The 26612-nt window shown below is 46.3% G+C and overlaps 1 protein-coding gene across 9 annotated transcripts in view; it reads right to left on the bottom strand.

Moving 5' to 3' along the window:
• Positions 1 to 26612, bottom strand: part of DYSF (dysferlin) — a 1254081-nt gene that overhangs the window by 663202 nt on the left and 564267 nt on the right. For all 9 annotated transcript variants that reach the window (XM_069632290.1, XM_069632293.1, XM_069632296.1 and 6 more), the window contains one exon: positions 127 to 319. In XM_069632290.1, the coding sequence (XP_069488391.1) occupies positions 127 to 319 (193 nt within the window). The remainder of the gene's footprint in view (positions 1 to 126; positions 320 to 26612) is intronic.

The raw sequence follows: 26612 nt of genomic DNA, 5'->3' as shown, positions 1-26612 counted from the left end.
TCCAAAACACCTGGAGAGCCAAAGGTGGAAGACCCCCTGCCCTAAAGTCTTTGTGCACAATGACATCCATTTGTTTTTTCTTTGTGTTCCTGTATTTTTCGATTTACTTAAAATACTTTCCCATACCTCCTCGGCCAGAGCCTTCAGTCGCAGGAGCCAGTCGTCAGCCTGATCCAGGACTGTCTGCAGGTCTGAATCCTCGTGTTTTAACTTCCATGCAGCCTGGACAATCTGGTTCAGATTAATCCGGCGGTAGCGGTATATATAGTGGTCCAAGTGTGTGGTGTTTGGAATCGCCTGGACGTCTGGCAGCGATTTGCTGTTCAAAACGGGAGGGACAAAGAACAGTTAATGATGGAACAGATAAAAGCAACACTCCTTTTGTCATTCAATATCTTTCTAGAGTAACCGTCTGCAATCAAGATGGCCGCCTGGCACCCAATTCCATATATGGAAACATAGGAGCTTGACTTTTGTGTAGCATTTGGAAAGGCATTTGCCAGGCACTGCTGTAGTGGTATTAACTGGCCATGGATGGCAGCAGCTGCAAAATGATGCGAGCACCTTGGCATTTAATAGCAATGCCTGACAAATGCCTAACACTTATACTCAAGTCAAAACTGTTGGCTTTGTCAATGCTTTTTTTAACAGGTCTTCATTGAAAGGCATGCATAGTGCTTATAAATAGAGTGGCTGAAGGCACACCTGGTTAAGACATCTTTATTACGGCAGTAGCGCGTTTACGGCACCAAATAAGTCATTGACTCTCAGAAGGCTGCTTTGAAAAAAACGCTGGCAGGCACTTAGAGCACACAGTTTGATGGCAAGACTTGATAACGCTTTCTCAAAGAGATCCCATGAGGAGGTGTTTTGGGCAGAGAGGGGCAGGAAGTGTGTGGGAGTGGTCATAGGGATTAGCAATCAATGGGTGGGTAAATAACCAAACAACACCTACAAGCGTGTGTCCCTCCATGTAATTTCTTCCCAGCTCTATGCTCATGCAATAGTTTCGGTTTATAGGTGGGGCCTTTGTGCCACCTAAAAGCTCAAACTAAAAATGGGACAGTGACACCATATATTATATTTTAAAAGCCAAAAGCGTTCTACATATCACATAAAGAGATGTAGTAATACCATGTTTTCCTATTGTGCTTCATGATGAAATCCTCCTGCTTAATAGCACTGTACTAACAGATGTATTATGCCTGAATTAGAGGTGGTCAGAGAATTCACAAGTAATGCTGTGCCAGAGGGGCTAAAAGCCAAACACAAACTAGGGCAGGACGTCCTTCACCCTGCTCCTCTACAATATAAAATTCAGGATTGAGTATTATTTGGTGCTCAATTTGCATATACATATACATAAATATTGTTTCTGTGTAGAAGGGGGTGAGGTCAAAAGGATTATTCTGCCATTTAAAATGCACTCTTGCGGTAATTCCAAATTCCGTGTTGTACCTGCAAATACATGTGTTTTAAAATGGCATTCAAAGATTTGCTTATCTCACACCATCAGGTTGGCATCTTCCCAGCACCTGGTGTTGCCATTACTCGGGTAGAAAGAGGCACGCAACTAACCAAAAACTCGAATTGCATAACCTGAGCCTGAGTTCATTCCCCTAGCCTGAAGCAGGGGGGTGAACTTTGTGTATGGATATCTAACAATATTATAAAAGGACAGATGTATGTTTGTCCAATGCAGTAGCTTCGCCTGTTGTCACCACTAGAGGATGCCTTAGGATATATAGAGACAATGCCAATTCGCATAGCTTCACCTGTTGTCACCGCTAGAGGGAGCTGTTGCCTTACGATATATAGAGACAATGCCAATTCGCATAGCTTTACCTGTTGTCCCCTAGAGGGAGCTGTTGGCTTGGGATATATAGTGGTCCGACTATGTCCATGAAAACCTGCACTTTGGCCCGTGCACACGGGCCTGTACACTAGTAGACAATAAATGCAACCTCTTTTATGTTTACAAAGTCAAAAAGGGATGTCTGCAGTTGTTTCAGTGTGATCTGCCAGACAAGGTTTAACAGCAACAGCTGTCTTTAAATCATCCTACCTCCCCCCCTTACTGACATTCTTTTATTTTCATTTATTGTTCATTTATAACGCGCTTAATACCAGCAAGTGGTTTCTAAGTGGGGGCTAGGGATGCAAACCTGTGTTGCGCTGCATTGTTGCTTCCAAGACAAACGCGTTGCCACTGAGCCATGGTTTTTAAGTGGTGTTTCTTTGAGAAAGCCAAGAGAATAAACGTTGTGGCATGACATTTAGGGAGGGTCACTATGACTATTATGTACGAGGGAACACCATTCTGCTAAATCAAAAGAGACTTTTTGGGGAATAGCATACACTGTGTGAACTGATTAATTTCTAGGGACTTTCATTTTTTTCTGGTAAAGTCGTGATATGAAATGATTTGTAATGGATTGCAGAATTTGCTTAAACTGTGGATCTACAATTTAGGCACTTGGCTGTATACCTTCCAAACCCTACTTGATCTACGGTTTGCCTTTCAAGAACTACAGTAATACTGTTTTATAGAGATCACATTCAAAGTACACAAACCACACAGTAAATCAACCTGACAGTATATAAATCCTTCTAGATGCGTGTTAAGCAGAAAGAGTATGGGTGTTTCTTTATTTTCAGTATCCAGAATGGGGCTCTACAATTACCAGAATCTAAAATAGAGTAGCCCTGAAAAATCTCCTTCAATAATGATATCATATGATATGATATGATAAGTTATTTATAACGTGCCTGTAGACAGGTGTTTCTAGGGGCGATAGTGTTGCATACCTGTGTAGAAAGGCATATAAAACCCAAGCAACGGCTACTCTGCCATGATAGCGCATTGAGTTAAAGTGACCCTATGAATCCCACTGTTTATACTGCAGGATCCCGTTTTGAATTCTGTTTAGGGACAGTAGAAGAAATGACTTTTCCTCAAACATGCGTTTTACTTAGGGCAGGGTAGACTCTGTGTTTTTAGCCAAGGTTTGGCTTCAAAATAATGCTGAGCTTGCACCAGCCCAAGCCCTCCATTGCTTGCCCAAATGTACTCCCAATCTAATGGTACTCAATATATTGACCTCGGAAGAAAGAAGCAAGGAGACGGCCCAGCCAAAACTCAACTTTACGACCGTAGGACAGATACCTGTGGCAAGAGCATAACTCTCTGAGCTATGAGCCCACCTACTTTGATTTTGCATATATTTCATTTTTGGAAAATGTAAAAGGTTTAAACTGAAGTTTGTACAATACAATACAACCATTGGAATACAAATAATTACACTATACATATATAAATGTGTGGCATTTAAATAGTTGTGATAACTGAAGTCATGTTTCAATTACTTGCTAAAATCTCTATAAACTGGTTGGTTCAGGTGTGCCAGGCGATGCTTCTAGTTAGTGCACTCTAGGTCTGGATAAGAACGCCCCCCTCTAGGGGTGAGGAATGAATTGTGAATTTGCAGAAGAGACATTGGCCTCATTACGACCATGCAGTGCAGAAACAAGGTGCTGCTAGCAATATACTGGCACCTTTTCAAGGGCGCCATACTCCGACAGTGCCGGTAGGTGCCACGTATCCCCCAACAGGTCTGACCTGCTGGGAATTCTGGCCCCTACCAGCATTGTCTTCACTGAAGCACCGGCACCGCCAGCGACGCTGCTTCACTCTCCCCATTCCCGTAGAGTCCAATGGGACTCCACAGGAATGGGGACTTATCGGTTTCTGCCGCATGACATCCCAGTCTGCTGCCATTTGTAATATCCCGGTGATACTGGGGTATCAGGTAGTGACGCAGTGTTACGAGGTCAGCAGTGTTGCAAGGGAAAAAGGACAGAGCCCCTTTAAGAGGAGAGCTCGAGACTATGGGAGGGAGCGGGAAGCGGGAGGGGCAAGGGAAGGGAGAAGGCAGTCATGTTACGGAGGAATAAAGGGAAGGTTGGAGAGCAGAATGGCTCCCGTGTTTTCTGTCCGTAGTGCACGTGTATGGCCAGCTCAGCAGTATAACAACTGGCGACGAGACAGATGCGACCCCACGCTTTGCAGCAATAACGGAGGGCCTGAGTGCCTGCAGTGAAGAGGGCCCGTGTGCCCTGTAGGTGGGCCCGTGTGCCCGGCAGTAGCAGGTGTGCCCGGCAGTACCAGTGGGCCCGTGCGCCCTGAAGAGGGCCAGTGCGCCCTGTAGGTGGGCCCGTGTGCCCGGCAGTTCGTGTGGGCCTGTGTGCCCTGAGCAAGGGTCCGTGTGCCCCGGAACCACGGTGGGCCGGCGCGCCCAGCAGAGCGGTGTGCCCGTGTGCCCTGCAGTGTCAGTGGGCCCGTGTGCCCTGGAACCCCGGTGGGCCGGTGCGCCCAGCAGAGCGGTGGGCCCGTGTGCCCTGAAGAGGGCCAGTGTGCCCTGTAGGTGGGCCCGTGTGCCCGGCAGTTCGTGTGGGCCTGCGTGCCCTGAGCAGGGGCCCGTGTGCCCTGTTGGCGGGCCTGTGCGCCCAGCATTTCGTGTGGGCCTGTGTGCCCTGAGCAGGGGCCCGTGTGCCCTGTCGATGGGCCCGTGTGCCCAGCAGTTTAAGTGGACCTCCGTGTCCGTGTGAAAGCAGAGGCCCGTATGCCCTGCTGAAGGGCCCGTGCGCCCAGCAGTTCGAGAGGGCCGGTGCGCCCTGCAACTAAGCAGAGGCCCGTGTGCCCTACTGGAGGGCTACGCGCCCAGCATTCCAGAAGGGCCCGTGTGCCCTACGCAGGAGCCGAGGACCGAAGTGGAGCCGTGCGGGAGGAGACCCAGCAACTGCGGAGCCGCCAGAGGGAGAGGAGAAGACCGCGTCTGCGATGCCCACGACCGCGCTGCAGACCCGGCTACCCAGCTGATCCATCCCGCCCACCCGCAGAGGAGAAAGGAATCACCCGACCGCCGCGGTCGCAACACCTCAAGTAAGGAGCTAGGACAGGGGCTGGGAGTGAAAGGAACCCCGTGTCTCCCACAACGTGACATTGCAAAGCGACGAAACACTAGCCTACCAAAATTAACCCCGTGTCTCCCACAACGTGACAAAAAAAATAAATAAAAATAAATAATAAACCCAAGCAGTGAAAATAAAAGCCAAAACTCAGGGCCCAGCAGCATTAACCCCGCGTCTCCCTGTAAGTGACACTACGGAAAAAAATAATAACCCGCAAGTGGCCATACCCTGACCGACGAGCAAGAGAATATTGGTCACAAGGGACACGTGCACCCGGTACATGCAATAAGTGGCCCCACAGCGCCACACGCACACATGAAGTACGGTGCCTCTGATCAGAGAAACGGAACACACCGCCCTACCCACTTTAGAGCGAACGGCCCGCAAGCCCGCTGCACAGCGCCCCAGCTGCCCCAACCGTAGTGAAGACGGTGAAATTTGGGCGGGAAACCCACCAATGCAATAAACGGCCCAGAGGTCGTCAGCACAGCACCCGTGGCTGCCCCTACCTAATGCGCACAGCCACAACACTAGCAAGTTTGGGGGGGGAAGCCCATGACCCAGATACACGGCCCGTAGGCCGTCAACAAAGCACCCCAACCAATGCACGTTTCCACAATGGTGCCCCAAACGAGGGGTAAGGAGAACGACAGAAAGACTGCTACAGAGAGGGGAGTACCACCCCAGGAGCAAAACAACCAGACACCTGTAAACAGAGAGCACTAACGGGGACACCCACACCACGCCAAAACACCTAGAGCCACCCACCCAGTGGATCTATGTTATTGGAACCCCATGCAGCGCTACAACAGCAAAGGGACAGATTAGTGTCCCCCAGCACGCAGGCCACCGGTGCAGAAAATTGACAGGCCCACAGAAGGACGAAACCAACACAACTGTGCAGCACCACTACCAGAGCCAGCACAAGAGTGCACCCACCCTGCCAACACCCAGCCACCCCGACCAACGCAATACGAGACGGGGGAAGCAACGGGAGGGACACAAGGACGCAGTGGCACTCGCGCCCAGCGGTGCCAACACCGCCACAAGGACACGCACAAGACAAAGAGAAGACAGATATTGGAAAGCTGCCCAAACTAATGCGTACCAGCAGCAGAGAAGACCCGTACCAGACAGGACCGGCAACAACGAAAATAAAAGAAACACCACCCATACAAACCAAAGGACCAAAACACAGCGATCTGCCGCCAAAGACTGCACGCAAGTGCACCGCAAATCCATACCCGAAATAAACACCGGCAACCATGACCGACCTAGAGCAAGCAGACGCCGACACAAGTGCGCAAGCCCTAGCAGACATGGGCCCCACGTCATATGCCACCGTCATGAGACGGCCCAACCCATTCGCTTTGATCCCGCACCACGACCAAGGAACAAGATGGGAGGAATGGGTCGAAGAATTTGAGGACTTTCTGGGTGCGATTGGGAACATAGACCCGCCAAACAAACTCAGCATATTTAGGAATTTGGTAGGAAAAGAGGTAAAGGACATCATCAAGACAATCCCTGCCACAGACAAAACCACGTACCAACGTCTCCTCGATGCAATAAACGACAGACTCGTAGTAGGATCCAATAAAGACTACGAGCGCCTTGCATTCAACCAACACAGGCAACGTTCACACGAATCAATTGGAGAGTTCGTCATACGTCTCCAGCAGAAGATAGGAGACTGCGACTTCGCCAACTTCAATGATGAAGAAGCTATAAGACTAAGGATCATAGAAGGGTGCACCTCGTCAACATTAAGGAAACACCTTCTCATCAAGCCCCTACCCCTAGCGAAAATACTGAATATGGCAAAAACATACGAGAGAACTGACGCACAGGCAGCTGCCATTGAGAGGAAGGTTGAACGAGACGCCATCGCGGCCCTCACGGAAAAGCAATCGCAACACTCCGAGCCCACTCGACCCTGGAGAAGGAAGAAACAGAGAAGACACTGGCAAGAAAGCCCGAGCAAAGAGCAATGCCACGGGCGAGGGTGGAATAACACCCACAGACAACCATACCCAGCTCTTAGACGAACATGCTGGCGCTGTGGCCAGGAAGGTCACCTTCAGAGAATGTGCAGAACAGGACCACCCACAAGCTCGGCATGCCAACCCACACCCCAGGAAAGACACCCGAGTGCACCGAGAGCACGGCTAGACATCAGGAAAGACATCAAAGACATGAACACCAGCCCACCCAGAGGTCTCAGGCAAGCACACCCCCTCTGCCCTGAGCTTGCCCACCGCAAAGGGGACGGACCGACACTTGGCACACAAATGCCACACGTCCTGCGAGAGAACTACGAGCTTTGCAACCGCCCAGTACCCTTTGAAATATTGTACGGGGGGGGGGAAATGGAAGTCACAGAAAACGTCAGTACAAGGCAACAGTACCAGACAAGGGCGGAAGAATACCCCCTAGACAAACCCCAAGACAATGCCATCCAATGGAGGACGGCACAAACAGAGCAGCCAAAAGGATGGCCACAACGTGACCCAACCCAAGGAGAACGCAGAGTGCTGAACACCATCCGTATGATACCGAGTCCCGCCAGAGGACACAGTCGTCTCAGTAACCAGACAGCACTACAACACGCACTCATCAATGTCCACTATAGGTCATTCAAAGTAACCCACAAGAAGGACCACGTGACCGAGCAAGATGCTGAAGAGACAAGCAAAGCCAAAGGACAGATGAACAGTGCAGATTCCACCCTAGCGACAGGGAACAAAGAACAAGTGACAAGTACGACAAGGAACTACGGCAAAAGGACGCCAAATGACTCCCTCCTCCATGAGTTATACTTTGAAGAACATGAACCAACAGAAAGGAAGGTGATCGAGATGGATGAAAAAGAGAGAGAGGAGGCTCATGAGACGCCACAACGAGAGAGTGCAGAAGAGACCCACGAGCAACCAAGAAGGCCCCATCGAACCACAAAGAGACCCCAACGGCTCATCGGGCAAATGTAACCGGGGAAGCTTCATGTTAAGCAAGGGGGAGGTGTTGCAAGGGAAAAAGGACAGAGCCCCTTTAAGAGGAGAGCTCGAGACTATGGGAGGGAGCGGGAAGCGGGAGGGGCAAGGGAAGGGAGAAGGCAGTCATGTTACGGAGGAATAAAGGGAAGGTTGGAGAGCAGAATGGCTCCCGTGTTTTCTGTCCGTAGTGCACGTGTATGGCCAGCTCAGCAGTATAACAAGCAGCAACCCACCGGTAGCACCGGCGGGTTACCGCCGACCTCGTAATGAGACCCATTGAAGAGAAAATGCTTCAGCCCAAATGCATTTTCTCCTTGACTCATCCATCCTTTTCTTGGCTTTCTTGGTGGCAATCCTCCTGGCTGATAAATACTGATATACTGATATTGTTCATTAAGCAATCATTATCACTGGATATCCCTCTCGCTAGCTTCCGTGACTTCCACCAATGAGAGCAGTCCAACTCTAATTTCTATGACACAGCTCCTGGGCTTAGGAACACGTACACAACCAGGCAGCATATGTTGGGCATATTGAGTCGCACGTAGTGCCTGATTCTGCAGAGCATGCTTCACTGTTTCTATGCAGAAGGTGTGTTTAGGTTGCTCTTAACTCTCAAGCTATTCTTCATAGTCATTAAATGAATGGCAACCTTTAAAGACATGCTCAGGTCAATTTGGGGTTTAAAGCAGTTCACCTTTTGCCTAATGGACCTTTCGCTTCATTAGCCTCTTTGGAAGAAACTCAAAACCTCACTATTGCCAGCCACCACTGCAGGACTGGAAGTAACTTGACAATAGCATCAAGGAAACAAGGAAATGATTTACACAAATCTGGCAGATCATCCACTCATGATAACTATGAGTAGCCCCTCCTTGCACGCCACAGCAGCGGGCAATGGCTCGATCAGGGCATACAAGGGCACCTTTCCAGACATTCATTACTCACAAAGCTATTAGGGAGATGGGCCCACTCAATTCAAGTACTATATGGAGAATGTTTACTAGGACATACACAGGTGTCATTTGGACCGATGCACGGCACTGAGGCATGATTTAAGCAGAAAGACACATTTATTTATTTATTTACTATGTTATTTGTTTAACATTTGTAGTGCGTGCCTAACCCTTGGGTATCTGGGCGCTGGAAAGCAGGTAATACACATTACAGGGGTTACCCCAGGCAACAATAGATGACATAGGTTTGGCATAATCATGTTGAGCATATTTACAGACATAAGATATTTAGAGACATAAGATATTTACAGATACATTCTTCTCGTTGGTACAAAATCAGTAATATTGACATAGAAACTCTAATTCTCGTAGGTAGTTGCAGATGAGGCGTAGCAAGTGTTTTACACATTGTATAAGGAAGCTACTGTGAGCATCGAGCATTGAGGCACAGGCGGCGACACACTGGAGGTGAAGAACCATGCTTTAAGTTTTCTGCGGAATAAAGTGTGGGATGGGTCAGACAGCACCAGGGCTTTGGCCCTCCCCTACCTTTCTCAGGGATTTGACAGCACTGGTGATGTCATCATGCTCTCCCAACTTCATGCTGTCAGGGTTCAAGAAATTGGAGTGGATGTAACCTTTCTTGATGGGCCGTCAACAATGACTTCCCATGAAGCCTTTAGAATGGCAGCCATGAAAGGTGTAATGTGGAGTCCCATGGGGGTATATCCTGTCACCTCTATAATTTATCTGTCTGACCTGTTAGTTGAGCTTATCATGACTTTTCACACACCTGTACAACCACGCTAATGTTACGCAGCCAGTTCTCAAACGTAAACGCAATATCCCTGATACAGTGGGGAATCTTAGAAGCTGAATGACTGCTATTGAATTTTGGTTCTCTAACAACTCTTGAAAAGTAAATCTATCATAGGTGGAGATTTTGATTGTGGGAAATTCTGGTCACGCGTTAGATATCTCCAGCTGCTCACACGAACTTCAATGTCTATTCCTTCTAGGTTGAATAATGTCCATGGAGTTCTGCTTGTGAAGAAACTATCTATGGTCCCTCAAGTTTCTACGGTAGTGAAGAACGTTTTTTTAATGAGTACTACTATTGATTTCACCCCTTGGTGAAGGGGTAGACATGAGTGGTAATCTCCTGCCAGCCACAACCAAGGTAGAGGGCTGTGGGCCATTACCGGCCATGACGGCCCCAACCGGGGGGTGAAAGACATTTGCACCCCAGGGTTTATCTGGGGGGGCAAATGTTGTTTATTTCTTCCTCTGGAGATTGGCGGTGCAAGCGATGCAAACCTCCAAAGGAAGGAAAAAAATAAATAAAAATAATCTAAGATGACCGCCACCACCTTTTCCATTTCTATAATGGTCAGAACAGGAGGTGCGGCGGACCGGAGCAAATACTCCGGTCCTACAGGTAAAGTGGGGATTGAGGCGGTGTAAGGTTTGCTTTGGTTTGGAGGGGTAGTGGAGGGGAGGCAACAGTGGCCCACATTACACCAAAAAAAGATGTGCCAAACAGTTAAGGGCCTCGGGTGGTTGGACCAGTGTGCGGGGTATGTGTATTCTCGCCTGCTCTTTCACCCACCTGATTGGCTCAGCGCTCTTCCCCTGGTGCAAATTAAACATATTTTCTGTTTCCTTTCCTTTCCTGGAAGAGATCAAGCTTTTACAGACCTGGAGCTCTCACACCAGGACTATGCAAACATTGTGTTTCTGGGCCTCCCACATTACATGATAAAAAGTCTTCAAAATACAGAGCCCTGTGTTATAAGAGATCCCTAACCTGAGGGCGTACCTGACGGTGAACAGGATGTGGTACGCCATCAGGTTAGGGATCCCCTATAACACGGGGCTCCGTGAAACATCAGGATCCAGGGAACTAATGCTCTTCCTTTGTGCACATACTGAGCTCACACTACTTCAGAGTGGTAGGATATTACAAGAATAAGTGCCCAGTTTTGAAAAAGACCACAGTTAGTCGAAACACGTGTCAACATAGGGGCACCCTTTTATAATAAAGGCACTTTTCTCCATTCTTCTTCAACGTTTTGTGGTACAATATTTTAGAACCTGCGCTGCGCGCAGGTACACAATTCAATTTTTGCAAACTAAGGTTTGGGTATACCTCATAGTACCTGGGGCATCCAAAGTCCACACTATCAAGACAATTCAACGGTTATGGCAGAGTGAGCAGAATTACCCCAAACAGACATTTTATTATGATCAAAGATCTCAATTCATAACAGTCAATGTTAGTCACCATACCTCTCTGTGAACGCTGCACCCGGCGTTCCTCTAGCGCAGCTTAGTGCACTGTGCGTGCTCCACACTTCTGGAAACAATTGGAATGTTCTACCACTTCCATTTAGAGCAACAGCCAATCACCTAATATTTAGAAAGCTCTTAAAGACATCTCTTCCCTTAAAACGGGCCTAGTTTTCAGTTTGCGCAATATCTCTTCTGCACCAGGAGACCACGACAGTGGCAACAGTTTGCGCTGCACAAGAAATATTAACATTAAAAGGCTGCAAACACTCTATTCGCGACGCAAGGCTTGCTAGACAATTCAGTGGGCTAGTGCACAGAGCATACGCTTCTCGGGCTGTAAAACGTAAAAGGCCTTGGCCCTCATTACGACCCTGGCGGAGGACCATGGTGCAATTTGCACCATGGTCCATGGCGCAGAGCTGCCAACTCCGCCATGGGGGTTGGCGGACTTACCGCCCCATTCCGACCTTGGCGGGGCGGTAAGTCCCCAATCCCCATTTACCCTTCCCCATTCCCATTTTTGCCCCATAGGGTATAATGGGAGTGGGGAAGGCATTAATTACGCCACCGTAAATTACGGTGGCGTAATTAACAACAGGTCCCGTAGCGCCATGGATTTTTCCGCCCGGAAAAACCAGGCGAAAAAACCACCATGGCGCTACGGGAACTCGTAGTAAGGCGGAAAGGTACGCCATGCATTACGCTGGCGTAAAACCCTTTCCGCCAGGGTCGTAATGAGGGCCCTTGAGTTTTAGGTTTTGCGATGGTGTCACATATTGTATGTGAATGGGAACTTATGAATTTAGCTGTGATGTGGGGAAACAAGGATTCCGCTTGAGTGAATTAACCCGGCTGCACATGCGCAATGAGCCATGCTAGGCCAGGATGTTTGCTGGCTGGGGTACCCAGGGCTGTCACGAGCAGGGTCCAGGGGGGGAAAACTGCTCTAGGCCTGGCACTCAGGGGGGACCTTGCAGCCGTCTGGATGGCATTTCGCCGTGCGAATTGCGAGGTGTCATTTGCTGCCGGCTGCAGCAGAAGAGAACATTTAAAAAAAAGATTTAAAAAAAAAAGTTACACGCAACAGACAGCACCGGTGGGGCGGGGCGGGCCATGCCCCACAGGGGATACAGTGGGCACTGGGCAGGTGGCACCGGCGGGACTGTACAATGTAACAGTTCGCGGGCGCCCGGGCCCGGCATGATTTCCCGTGACGGTTTGCTAACCTTGCATTTGCAGATGGCGCAGGCGTTGGGGCCGGAGATGAAGTAGTCAAGTGAAATTACTTCAGTGCCTGGACTCTAGCGCTCGCGCAGCACTTGTATCAGAGTTCATTGTGGCCTGGTCCAGGGTCCTTGGATGATCATGGCAGCGGCTACAGGGGTCTATAGGCAAGACGTGCTGCATCAGCAGGTAAGGTACCCCCCCGAATTTGGTGAATAAATGGCAACCTGTGTGTGTGTGTTTGGTCAGCACCGTCAGCTTGTAAACTATAAGTCCCAGAATGCAACATAAAGAGAGATATGCACATACAGTGTCCCAAACTTACAGCTTTTAGTTACACAGCTCTCAACCTTACCAAAGAGGGTGAAAATACCAGATTTCTTTTTTTTAGGTGGGGTGAGAGCCCAATGAAGTGAACGGGCATATAGGGGGCTTGGCAGGTGAAGCAGCTGATTGTAAGGAGGGTGACACCCGGCACAAGCGTGCGAGTTGAGAGCGATGATAAAGCCAATGCTGCCTTCTGTTTTTCGAATACATTGGGTTGGTATGTACTAGATTTTGCGCACGTTTAACACCTCTATGTCAGTTTATTGACTAAGCGCGTTAGATTAACTTTTCTCACACTATGTACAAATGCGTGGATCCGCCACTCGGAGCCTAGAAGGGTGGAAATGAAACAAACAGCATTTCTAGTTGTGCTTGGAAATCTTTCTCCAAAAGCTTTGGAGCACCTGAGGCAACTGATACTTCTATCCATGTGACATGTTCTGCTACTCTCGGTTAATGTCTCCATGAATATTTTCACATACGTGTTATGATCATAGCAAACGTCTTTGTTCTTCAGTCCATGTTGTGTTACATTCATGCTACTAACTCAAGAAAATGCAGCATCAAGGCCTTTCAGACTTTTCAGTTGAAAGGGGCTTCGAGGGACCACTACAAATACCCCCATGTTGCAGGTCATCACACTTGTAACAAGGCAAAATATTCCTTTCATTCTGGGGCTTGAAATGAGTGCTTTGAAATGCTTGCCTTATAAGCTGTCTTCTGACACTGGTTCCTCCACATTAACCACTTGCTGACAAAGGAGGATTTCAAGATTTTCAGTGGGCATTTAATGTTTCAGCGTCCTGCTAGCTGGCTGTCTCACCAGAGCCTTTCAGCTCTTTCAGTTGAAAGTGGCTTCAGGGGACCCCTGCAAATGCCCCCATGTGGCCAGCCAGCAGTTTTGTAACACTGCAATATATTCATTTCTATATTCCTTTCGTTCTGGGGCTTAAAATTAGTGCTTTGAAATGCTTGCCTTACAGCTGCGTTTTCTAGAGCCCTTTCAGCGGTCACTTCCCTGGGGTATACAGAAGTGTTATCACCTCATTGCCTTTTAACACTGGTTCCTCCACATCAGCCAACTTCTGACAAAGGGGGATTTAAAGATTTTCAGTGGGCATTTAGTGTTTCAGCTCCCTGCTGGCTGGCCGTCTTGTGATGATCAGGGGCTATTAACTCCTAGCTGTATTTCTTTGTCTCCATTATAATGTATGCACCCAACGGGTGCCTCAGACTGTTTTCCGCTCTAAGCAATGCGGGGCCCCCAACCGTCATGTTGAAATGGGCACCAACTCATCTTCAGCCATGCCTAGGTAAAGACAGCATAAGTGTTATCAGGTGGCTAGACTGGCCTACACTGAATATTGGGCAGTCTAGCCAGTAATAACACTTATGGTGCACAGCGAATCTGGATATACATTCCGTGGCATGTTTTTTTTATTCTGGCTGTGAGACCTTATATGGTAATCCTGGCCCAGATGCCTTTGGCGCACTTTACAAATGGTATTGAATAAATACATAAATAAAATATATTGATGGAGCCTGCATTGACATATATGGGAACAGCCAGAATGCACATGTTTTCATACTGGCATATGCTGTGAGCAAAGACGGCATGAAATGCAATGGAGAATGCTCCTGTGCACGGTTTGTGACTTACATCTATTGGGGTTGTCCATGTGCTACCATACAAAACCAATTGCAAACTCTATGGCTTTTTACCCAAATTTTTAAAGAAAGTGCTGTAAAATGCACCATTTTAATATGTTTCAAAACAATTTTAGGGTCGCGAAAACCCTCTCAAGCACCCCTTGTATGGTTTGGGCTGCCTCACTGTGCTCTGTCCATCCCACATAAATGGTGCAAACATTTAAGCTTCTTCAGTACAAATATTCATCAGCTGCCGCTGAACATCATCTACCTGTCACTCTGTATGATGTGTGTTTTAATGCGCCAAAGGGGCAGGGCGCTCCTCCCTAAAGCTGGCATCACGCACCACCCACCGTCATGCCCTCCTATATATATTTATGCATATGGCAAAATGTTAGTCTGGAGTGAACTTGTCTTCAGTAGAGAAACATAACTTAGCTGTAGTTGATTTGCTGTCAGAATAATGAACCATATTTGGGTTCCTCCACACAAACAAGGGGAGATTTATCTCGTCTCCCGATTGCAGCGCCACCGCCGCTGCCCCAGTACAAAAAAACCATAGGGTCGCCTCACCAAATGTTTTGCCCCAGGCCTCACCACACCTTGTGACAGCCCTGGGGGTAGTGTACCCACAAAATGCCCAGGCGGTGCTCCTGCACCTCTCTGTGGATTAGGAGGGCCTGGGGCGGCCAACCCCTTTTGTTCAGCTTCCCTCTCCAGGCACCAGGAAGCAGGGCGGGATGTTTAATTGATACCTCTCTCTCTCTGCTCCCTGTCTGAGGGTGTACAGAGAGGGACTTCCGGAGCAGCTGTGGAGTGAGCGGGAGCCTGGAGCTGATCTAACGAATGAACAAGCATTCAGGAAACTGTACGAGCGAGTGACTGCTTGGGCGATGAATGGGTATGAATTTGTATGTACATGAGCAGCTGAGGGGGAGCAGGGGCATGTTTTCTTACTGGGGCATGGCATTTCAGGCATACAAGTAAGCATGTTGAGTATTCTCACATATGGTACACATATAATCTCCTCCTTTAGGTTCTCGTACCAACTCTTTGAGGAATTCAAAAATACAGCATTGGTTGATTCACATCTCCCGCCTTTTTATCTTTTCTATTTTTAATTCACATTTTACTCAAGTTTTAAATGTATTGTTGTAGTAATTTCCATTATATCACTTCCACAGAGCTCCAACTTCCCTTGGGGTCCTAAAGAAGACAGTGAAATCCAACTTCTGCCGAAGTGTCCTGCCTGTATAAATGTGGCACCAAATACAGTTCTTTTCTTCGTGAATGTATTTGGGACGTAGACCTGGGATGTGTGTCTGGTTATCTTTGTAATAGCCACAAACTACTGGCACATATGGATTCTGCTTATTAGTAGCTAGGTAGGGTCAGTAGCACATGATTGGAATTGTACATTCATGATGTTGATTGGCTTAAACCTTCAGCCATACCCTTGTGTGAAAAACTCCACTCTCAACCCATTTACAACAAACAAAAATTGGTTCTATCTTTGATTGTATTTCAATTTATGTATATGCAATGTTTATTTTGGATTTCAGGTTTGGAGTGGTGATTTATTGGCGTTGATATTTATTATGTGTAAAGTCGTATTTGATTGATTTGTACAATTTGAAACAGATCAAGAGTATATTCCTCTTTTTTTACATTGTAGGACCTCTAGGCCTACAAAATAAATAATTATTTTTTCTTATTTTCATTTGTGTGCCTTTTTATAGATTTGTTCATTACTAAAAATAACGGCCAAGCCTAACCAAAGGTTAGGCTACCCAGAATCAAAAATGTAATTGGTTCATTTAGGCGAATCCCCATGTTGTGTTTATTGTTCTACGCATTTGTCCCCTGGATGACTTGAGTATTTTTCCCTTTTGTGAGGTAAACTTGAATCATGACAGGAAAAGAAAAACAGAAGACAGGCATTGTGTTTCTACGATCCAACACATTAGGTTTCCCCCATCACTTTGACAGTTCAGGAAATTACTCAAGACTTTACTCTTCAAGGAATGGCTCCTCCTTAACACCTAGGTCCACACACCCTGCACTCACCTACCTACCTAAGACTCAGTGATCTGCTCCCCACTGCCTTCCCCCTTCCTGCCAATTGCTCAACCTACTCTGTTAGCTCCCCGCTACTTTTTTCTTTGCTTCCCTCACTGTGTTCTTCCCCCTCAATAAATACCCTAATAATAATAATAATAATAATAATAATAATAATAATAATAATAATAACCAACATGATGATGATTGTTCTTACATGAGGCGGCGATTGGCATTAAGGGTAAAGCCAATATGGGGAGTGCCCTTACAGGAATTATTTTTGCAGCCAACAAAGATATGTTTTCTTACTGCGGCTTGGCATTTTATACTCGCATTAAGGGAAGAAGCCAGCATCATGAGTGTTCTTACATGGGTGAGTGGGGGCCTTTGAGCAGCCAGCAAAGATGTGTTTCCCTATTCTGCCTTGGCTTTTTTCCTGGCATTAAGGGTTAAGCCTGCATTATGACTGTACTTAAGTGACCATACTGGAACCAGTATGGGATGATTATCTTACAATGGCATGGCATTCTTTACTGGCATTGAGGACAAAGGTATGGAGGAGTATGCTCTTATGTGGGCATATTGCCATATATTGGCAATGGCACCATCAACATGGTTTCTTATAGTATCATATGTGGCATTATGGGCACAGTAAAAAGGAGTATATTCTCATGTGGAAATACTGGCATATATTTCTACAGTCAGCATGCACATATATGGGCACAGTCAGCAGGAAAATATTTGTATACACTAGCTTATCATGAAATGCTTTACGTTAGTAATGTTGGGCCTTTGTTAACAGCGAAACCCAGGTGCCGTTTAACATCTGTGTCCTGTTCTGTCCAGCAACGGCTCTGTAGGTCAGCCAGGTCGAGTCAACATAGCCTAAAATGTTAAGGGCTGGGGGGTGGGGGGTTGGGGGTTGAAGCCCAGCTAGCTCATTGGTGTTGCGCCACAACTTGTGTTTAATGCCTTGATTATTTATTGGTAATCTTCATTTCTCCTAGCCCTCTTCCACATCCAGTACTTATGTATGAGGCAAATTGCCTCATATACAAGTACTGGGATGAGGTAGAGGTACATAGTGTTAATGCCTGATTTAGCTACCTGTAATCTTCATAATTCCTAGTCCCACTTTTCCTCATCCCAGTGCTTACCCTTGAGGCAAGGAGCCTCATGCATAAGCAATGGGACAAGGAAGAGGGGCTTGGGGGTAATTCTGGGCCAAGGAGCTGATTTTGGAGGTTGGGTTAGGGAGTGGAGGCGAGAGGGGATTTGTGGGGGCGGGATTGTGCGATAAATCATAATGGTTGTCCATGTCGAGGCTAAACAGGCATGATATGTGGTATTAGTGGCTAGAGAGGCATTTTGGTGCAGCAAGTCTAGTCATTTCTTAGTTTGGCTTGACTTTTTTTAACTGAGCATTTCACATAAAGCAGTCCTGCTAAGTGTAATTACCTGGCTGGATTGGCATTTGGGTGCTGCCAGTCTAGCCGTTTTTTACTGCACCTTTGTATATTTTTCTGGGAATCTGTGATAAAATAACCATGATAAGTGTTATTGCTTCGACTGGCATTTTGGTCCAACCAGTCTAGGTATGTCTAAGAGTGGCCTGGCATGCTTTACTGTAAAATGGTATTACGTGTCTAGACTGGTCTACATTGTGCAGCCAGTGGGACATGTTTTCAATGTGACATGGCATTTTTAATAGCAAAGCATTATTGTTCCTGTGCACTGTTTTTGACTTGCATGTATTGGATTTTTTGATTGGTATTACCCTACAAAACAATTGCAAACACTTTGGCTTTTTTCCCAAGCTTTCTCTGAAAGTGTGCTGTGTATTGCATTAAAACACATACTTATATCTTTGTTCTAGTGCAGTGTGCGACATACCCCTGCAGCAGCACGTTTGTGCATATTGCGCAAGCGTGGTAAGCTAGGCCAGCTCAGAGTGTGCCGTGACCTGTGATTTGTGGCCGAGTTGGGCGGGCCCCTCTGCATGGCTCGCAGGGGGGCCCCCAAATTTTGTGTCGCGCCACTGACTATAACTCCCATAATCCCTCACCACTGACTGTGCCAACTAGGACTGATTGCAGTCCAAAGCTTCTGCAAAGCCAAAGGTTCCCACCCAGCTAAAGGAAAGAGAGGGCATTAGATGAACCCAGTTAATGGAATAGTTGTTGAAATCCTATCTATCGAATGTAGCCAAATTGAACAGGTGCATAAATAATTTATAAGGTAATTAAGGGGGATGAAACAGAGAGTGGTATCTGTGGGAGAGAATGGGAATGGAAAACAGAAAAGATATTTGGTATAAACCTCTGGAAACAATGAGGTAAAAATTGTTCTGGTTATCTTAGATGTGCAATATAACGCATATGTTATATTTAATAATTCATATCTATGGACACCCCTCCCCCTAAGGTCCCAAACATTTAATGGTGAGGTTCCCCGCCCAGTTGCACATGTGCTGCCACCTTAGTCCAGAATGATTCCTGCAAAACCTCATGTCACGTAAAGCTTTCGCCAGTCTCTGCGCGTGTGCGAATTTGCATCACTATAAACCAGGGTTGTCGAAGTCCAAGCTTTGAGGGCCGGATTCTGACAGGTTTTCAGGTACCTCATTAATGGCCCTCATTAATATTCACAAAAGGAACTTGCAGATGTATGCACATTTATCCTCATGAATATTAACGCAGGATATCCTGAAAACCCGTCAGGATTCCAGCCCTTGAGGCCTGGAGTTGGACAACCTTGCTCTAAACAATTATACTCAAGCGCACATGCTTTTTTGGGGTGCTTCTTTTAAGACAATGGTGTATTCTTTGTACTTTTTATTTTCATTGCTGTCTTCCTTATTTTCTCTCAATCTGTCATTTATCTTTGTTTACTTGATGTGGAAACAGTCCAGCCCCTTCATTGATAATCACATACACACATTGTGAGGAATTCGTCCAACCGCACGGTGGGTGTACGCTTGCCTGGGATTTTTGGAAATGTTAAATGAGATTGATTGATGGAAGATACTTCTCTGGAAAATGTGTGGGGGTAATCCGCACACATTTTCCTATGCTCACTGCACGACATACACATAGGCCTGTGTGCTCTGGGATGACAGCCTACAGGCGCAGTCCTCCCTGTCATATTGACAGGTGGAGTACATGATGCATCTCAGAAGGGGGATGGCCAAAACCTTCCTCCTGCCATGGCCACCTTAATTAACTATCAAAGGTTCCACGGATCCACCCTGTCATTTTGTTTACCCTCTGAAGATGGTAGCAGCAATTAACATAATTAACATACTAAGTATGTATTCTTCAAACAGGCCGACATGGGGCCTGGCTGCATAGGCTAAACAAAGGAGACTGGAAACCCCAACATCCCTTTCCTATGCACTGTGTGAAGCTGAAGCCAGTTCCCACCTCTCAGTATCATGGGTAGGGAGCTCTCATGTCTGGGACTATGTATTTACAATAGTCATCCCTGCGGGGCACCCCATTCAGAAGGTACGAGGAGGTGGATTGATGGAGACAGAAAGTCTGTTCTGCCACAGCTTCATGGGAGACCTGCTGCTTTAATCAGAAACCACAGAGAGTTCCATTAACTAGAGAGGCCCTTTGATCCACAACAGACAGGAAGATGGGTGGGTCTCAGTATTAGATGTTTTCACCCCTTTACCTTTTGTTGCAAAGCACTCTGGTCATGACCTCAAGAATACAGGAGATTGTTGGTGGGGACCCAGAATTGGTTAATTAAGGGAGGCTTATCCTACACAAATCACTGTCGCCCATTTGGCTTTAAAAGAGGGCTGAGCTCCTCTTTTGGGCAGATCACCTGAAGACTTTGCAAGGAGTAACAAGAAGAACTTATTTGGACCCTGACTGAAGATCCAGTCTGCCTTACAACTTCTGCCAGTGAAGGAAGGCCAGGACTTCCAAAGAGAATAGCAAGATCCCTCCCCTAAACATCTTCTAGGGAACAGAGGGGGGTACTGAATCCAGAGGACCTTCCAGCAGCTTCCGAACCGCTACCCAGCCAGCACACAGCGTGCCCTGCTAGGCTCTGCAGCAAGCTTCCTAGGAGGGAAGTGCCAGAGAGTCTCTGAACCAAACCAAGGACAAGGCCATTGCCTGCAACACTCTCCTCAGTTTTGGGCCGTCAACCTTAAAGGACGACACAGGCCTAGTGAAGAAGCTAGGAGGAGTGCATCGACAAGCACCAACCAGCGACTGCATTAAAGGACATTTCCGAGCCAGTCAAGCCTCTCGAGCTGCAACCAACTTCACAGCTGACTGTTGTCACACTGCAGTCACTAACATCATCAGAGACATCTCGACCAGTGCTCCAGACCCACCAACCAGCAATATGACAATGATTCCTGATCCCGAGCCACCTTGTAGGCCAGCCTGAAGCCATCCGTCCAGGCTCACTCGCCAAACTGCCTGCCGCCTGATACCCTCAGCAGTCTCCCATGTTGAACTCTGTTGCAGGAGCTGCAAAGCGCCCTGTAACCGATTTGACCCTGTCGAGCACCAAGAAATTCTACAAGCACAAGGTAGATTGTGGTCCTGTCCCCCTGGTCGTTCTCCAAAGGCTGCTAGTGACATTTTACAACCCATTGCTCCCTTTGTGTTGAAACCAAGTATCCTTGAACTATTCTGATGAATTACTTTACCCTCCTGTCAGTATCCAGAGTACATCCCTTTTCCTTCTTGAAACTATCTGTCCTCTGCATCCCTTTTTTAGGGTTTGGTGTATTTTGTAGTGTGCTAGAACTGTCTGCTGATTAATATTAAAGTAGGTATTTGTATACAACCATGATTGGACTGTCCTTTTTTCATTGAGTAATAATTGTATTTTTGCTCTGTTTCAACTAACCAACGATCCACGACCTTGCAGAGGTAAGCCTGCCCTTCCGTCCACGTTACCAAAATTAGACAAGTGTGTAATAATTTTCTTATGTTTCCAATCTGTTCGGATCCCTTTTGGTGTGCTAGAGGTATGGGGCTGATTGATGGTTTAGAAACCGATATTCATGTCTGGACAACTGGTGCTGCGGAAGTTGATTTTGTCATACACATAGCTTTTTTTTTTTTTTTTTTTTTGCACCCTTTTTGGACACCGCATTCTGATGAGAAGAATATTGTGAGTTACAACGAGTGAAAACATGCCTCGGGTCTGGGCAAAGAAAACAAATGTCGTCTGTGTAATATAGGATTCCAGTGGATTTACTCATTCATCTTAAGCAAAACCAGCAGGTGATGGCTGAAAGGTTTTGAATCACTCATAACCACAGAGATTTTAAACCTTCTAGCCATCACCTCTTTTGATTTGCTTTAGTCACACCGATTGGGAAGGGTATGACCATTTGTGAGTACCTAACCTGCTGGGTCTAGAGAACAAATCTATGCCTCACTATTGACACCCATTGATGCTGAAACATGTTTGGAGTTGCTTGTGGTCTTGTGCAGAAGGGATGTGATGAAGCAGTTCAGGCAGCTTTAACATCTTAATAATGCTTGCTTTCACTTTATATGGAGCTTGTCACCACAGTTATTGCCGTTTGGTAGTACTGTAGCAGGTGCTATAATTAACCAATAAAATAGTACTCAATGCATCAGCTTCAGAAGGATGAGGGTCGACTGTGCAGCGATTTGAACCAGCAGTGACAGCAGCTTGAACACATATCTTATCAGCCAATGTTTACTAGTAATCAACTGCAAAATCAAGGATCAATTACGAATAACATATTGATATATGTAAATAGATATTGCACATTTTTTTGCCATCTTGTGTTTCTTCTTTGACCTCATAAGTATGGAATGTGGAGTCGACCTGTTGGAATTGGCACGTGTGAGTGGTGGGATACTCCAGGTCCCAGTAAAAGATCTCCCTGATTAGACTGAGTATGGTGCATAAATATAACAGTAACTCCAAAAAGATGGTCACGGTCAGCATTTTGCAGGCGTGCCTTCCTATCTGTACTGGTGGGCTTATACTTGTATGGGAGCAGAGGCTGAGGGAACACACTTACACACAGAAAACCGCACACAGTCACATTGGAGTCACGTACAGTGCAGTTACTTGCAACAAAAGCAAAGCACCTCCAACTGCATCATACAACAGTCCGAAGAACTCTAGTCCTGGCAGCTGCAGTCTTGACTTCCTGGTAGAGGCTCTGAAAAGCTACAGTATTGGTTAGATATATGTATATCGCTAAATCAGCAGTGAAAACCACTGGGAACACCGCACACCACACACACACACACACACACAACACACAGCCTACTTCCTTTGTCATCCGTTTTCATCCAATGTTCTGGCACCAAACACACTCCCTCTTCCAGCTCTTAAAATAGATAATTGAAAAACGTATGCCCAAGGAGCCACCTCCTCTTTGTGACATCTGAACCTTTCCAAATTACATTAATTAACATTTCATTTAATGCACAAACAATACTAATTATAAGACTTGACAAGGGCAGGTCCAAAAGCTTTCATGTCTGCATATACATACATTCATTGAAAAAACTTTGCTAAAGGGACGTTATGGTCCAGTTGCACTAATAAAAACCTATGAAATTCAATGGAAAAACGTTGCTAAAAGGATGTTATGGTTACAGGTAAAACCGAAAAACCTCAGAAACACGCCAGTTATGGTAAGCTAAGCAACCATAACTCGTGCCACCACTGTGCAATGCTAAGACTAACACCCAGGACATCAAACATGACATCGCAAATGTCATTGATGTCATTGAACTATAACATCCTTTTAACAAAGTTTTTTCGGAACTGCATTTTCTACTGATCTAGGAACTTTCAAGCTCAAAAGGTTCCCTTGCACAGCGCCTACACCTAAACTTACTCATTATCCTTTAACAATCTAGTACAAAGCACATACCTGGAAGAATAGTAGCAAAACTGCTATTTATCTTAAAAAATGGCATCAGCTATTGCCATGCCTCCTTCCCAAGAGCCACCACCACCACCAGCTGGAGGACCCACACAACAAAAAAGTGCAGTATTTCCAAAGACAATGAAGAGGACCAAGAAGATGAGGTAGAGGAAGTGCCTACCTCTAGCAACCAGAGAGAATCATGGGTGTGGTAGTTCTTTACCACTTTTGGGAATGTACCAAAGGCTAAAGCTATAAAAGAGAAATGCACTGAGTGCAACTTTGTACTCAGTCGCAGACTACCTGGACATTACCCCTCCGGGACCACCTCGATGCACCGCCACACCAAATCCAACTTCAGCAATCCTCTCAGAAAGGTTGTTCCTTTCTTAACAAGTAGTGGGCTGTTTTCCTCCACATCATCTTCCTCAACCAATACTGTAACCACACAGCCTAGTTCTGTGGGACACAAAATCCCACCAGCTACCTTGCAAGCAACAAAAGAGGCTGTTGATCCATATCTTTGGAAGACAACAGTCCTCTGTCTATACTGCAACACACCACTCTGCAGGGGGAGGCAATTTCGCTGTGCGTTTGAAGCTGTAATCAAGGAGCATGAGAAACACTGCCCACTACCTTAGAAGTAACACATGCGCAACATCTTCCCCTGTCCACCTGCCCCCCGTATTAGTGCATGGTGCCTCTTCCCTCATTTCCCTCCTCATTTTACGTTCTAACCTCTCCTGTAAACATTTTTTGTTTTTTTAATACAAGAGAAAGTTCCTTTAGGAACCACCTTTCACAGTTAAAAAATGGAACAAAAAAAGATCTTAGAGACTTCATCTACTTTACATTTCTCAGTAAAGTACATAGACTAAATACATGTTTCCAACATTTCAATTAGCATATTGTGTTATGCTAATTGGAATAATGTGACATTACAGGGACCGGAATGGGGGATAATGGCCCGGCAGCCCAATTTATCGGCCCAAGCGAAGTGTGTCTTTGTGCGCCCTGATGCCTGCGGGCTACTGTGCATTATAAATAAATAAATAAATAACAAGGGCTCCGGCCCATTATCCTCCATTGCAGCCCCTGCAATGGGGGATAAAGGCCATTAACACGCCTCGTTCCCAAAGCAGGAACCCGGGGTGCTAAAAAAATAAATTTTTCTTCCTACAGTGGGATGCCTGCAGCATTCTGCTGTAGGAAAGAAAATCCTTTTCCAAGATGGCCACCATGGAAAGAGAAGGCGGGGCTCAGTACAGAACCCCTCTTCCCTTGCCATGGCAGCCAGCAGAGACGAAATCAGAACCCTATGAACATATCACCATGAGCAAATATGTTTTCCCTTTCAAACCTATCCTACTTTCCAATAACTTTACCACATAGCCGGTCCCAGCTGGACATGGCCACTTTAAAACCATTTTTTGTCCCTTGCAGTAATGGCAAGTAGCCAGATTGTCCAGGTCATGACCTTATACCATGGCCCGGACAATCTGGCTACTGCCCATGGCCACAGGCTATGCCTCAGTCACCAAAGGTATATCACTATTATTTGTACCTACATTATGACAGTCAAAAAATAAAACACGGGCACATTTGCAAAAGCATGCTTTAAGGTCCTTGCTAATGCTCCTTACACAAGTTTGCTTGAAATCCGCCCATGTTTTATTTTTTCAAAAGTGTCAAAATGCATGTACATACAATAGTCATATAACTTAGCCCCCACTTGACAAAATCCATTCAGTCTTTACATAAACATTGAAGGTTGGGTCTATAATCTTTCTGAAAAATGTTGTCCACATTCGTCAAACGGCAACAAAGTTATAAGCCATCTAAAAATGTTGAGAACCCCTCGGGAGGGGCACGCAAGTGGATATATGCATTCAAGAAAAATACTGCAGGGGTTCCCCTAGCAATATGTGACGTCATAAGCCTGTTAGTATCTGCAGTAGGTGACCAAGCTAACAGAGTGTGGCCAAAGGCAGGATTCCCCGGAATAACACTAGACTGCGATCACCATGATGGGGCATCCTTCAATACAGTCAGAGCCAGAGTATCGGACGCTTTAAGGGAAACTTTCCCAGATACACCAGACCTGCAGTTCGTGATGCAATGCACAATGGGGGAGGATGAAGATGCAATGGCTCACATTCTTCAGGTGCAGGAGTTGTGGAGAGCAGAGGCGGGCACGGCTGGGGACCAATCCACCTCCCTGGTTTATTTTATAATTAAAAGCGGGATCCCGACGCAAGTGCAGAGGCTCTCGATAAAATAGCTGGGATAGAAGCCAAGGGCTGGCCAGAGATACTGTGCATTATAGTGCTCCATTGCAAAATAATCAAACAAAGAGAAAAGGAGATAGCACAAAGGAGAGGAACGTAGCCCCCTCTTGAGAAAATCCCACCAATCTTTACAATAACATTTATATCTAGATTTAAAATTGTTTTGCAAACCTTTGTGCAGATTTGTCAAATGGCACCACATTTATAAGCCTTTACAATATTTTGGGACCGCCCCTCTAAATGTGATCCCTCTTGACAAAACAGCTCCACACTTTCCAGAACCATTCAGAATCGAGACTAGAATAACATTTCCAAATTTCATGCAGTCTCATTGAGTGGCGTCAAAGTTATAAGCCATCCAAGAACTGCTTTTCACCACCCTATAATGCAGAAATAGCCATAGATGTCCCAGAACATCTGACGTATTTGCGAACATCACAGGACTGCACCTGACAATCCAGACTGTTTGAGGACTTTGGGGGTGCAAAACGCCTATTTTTTGGCTTCTTACAGTCATATCCTATCACATCCTCATCACCCCTCAACTCCCCAGACATTGTTTGATAAGTTTGACAAGTGCAATATTGTGTTTTTTTATATTTTTCTACCGCGGTGCCACTGGACACCACCAGAATGTCTGCGAAACAACATGGTGGGCGTTTCCAAAAATCTGACACCGTTCATGCTTTTCACCATCCAATCAGCGGCCGCGTCCGATGTTGGTGGACATCACGGCACCATCTAGTGCAAATGGATGCCTGTCTGCGGACCGAAAAGGGAAATGGGTCCGTGAAGCGGAGCCAGATATCACAAATTTATTTGGACCTGCCTTTTGATCATTTTTAAAATAACTACTGGACGGATTTACATCAAATTTACAAAAGCACGCTTTCGGGACCAAGCTGCCGTTCAGTGCACAAATTAGGTGAAAATCCGTCCAGCGGTTTGGGCTGTAAGC

Source organism: Ambystoma mexicanum, chromosome 6q (genome assembly GCF_040938575.1).
Source record: "Ambystoma mexicanum isolate Mex_15411 chromosome 6q, UKY_AmexF1_1, whole genome shotgun sequence".
NCBI lineage: Eukaryota > Metazoa > Chordata > Amphibia > Caudata > Ambystomatidae > Ambystoma > Ambystoma mexicanum.
This window is presented reverse-complemented; position numbering and strand designations above follow the sequence as displayed.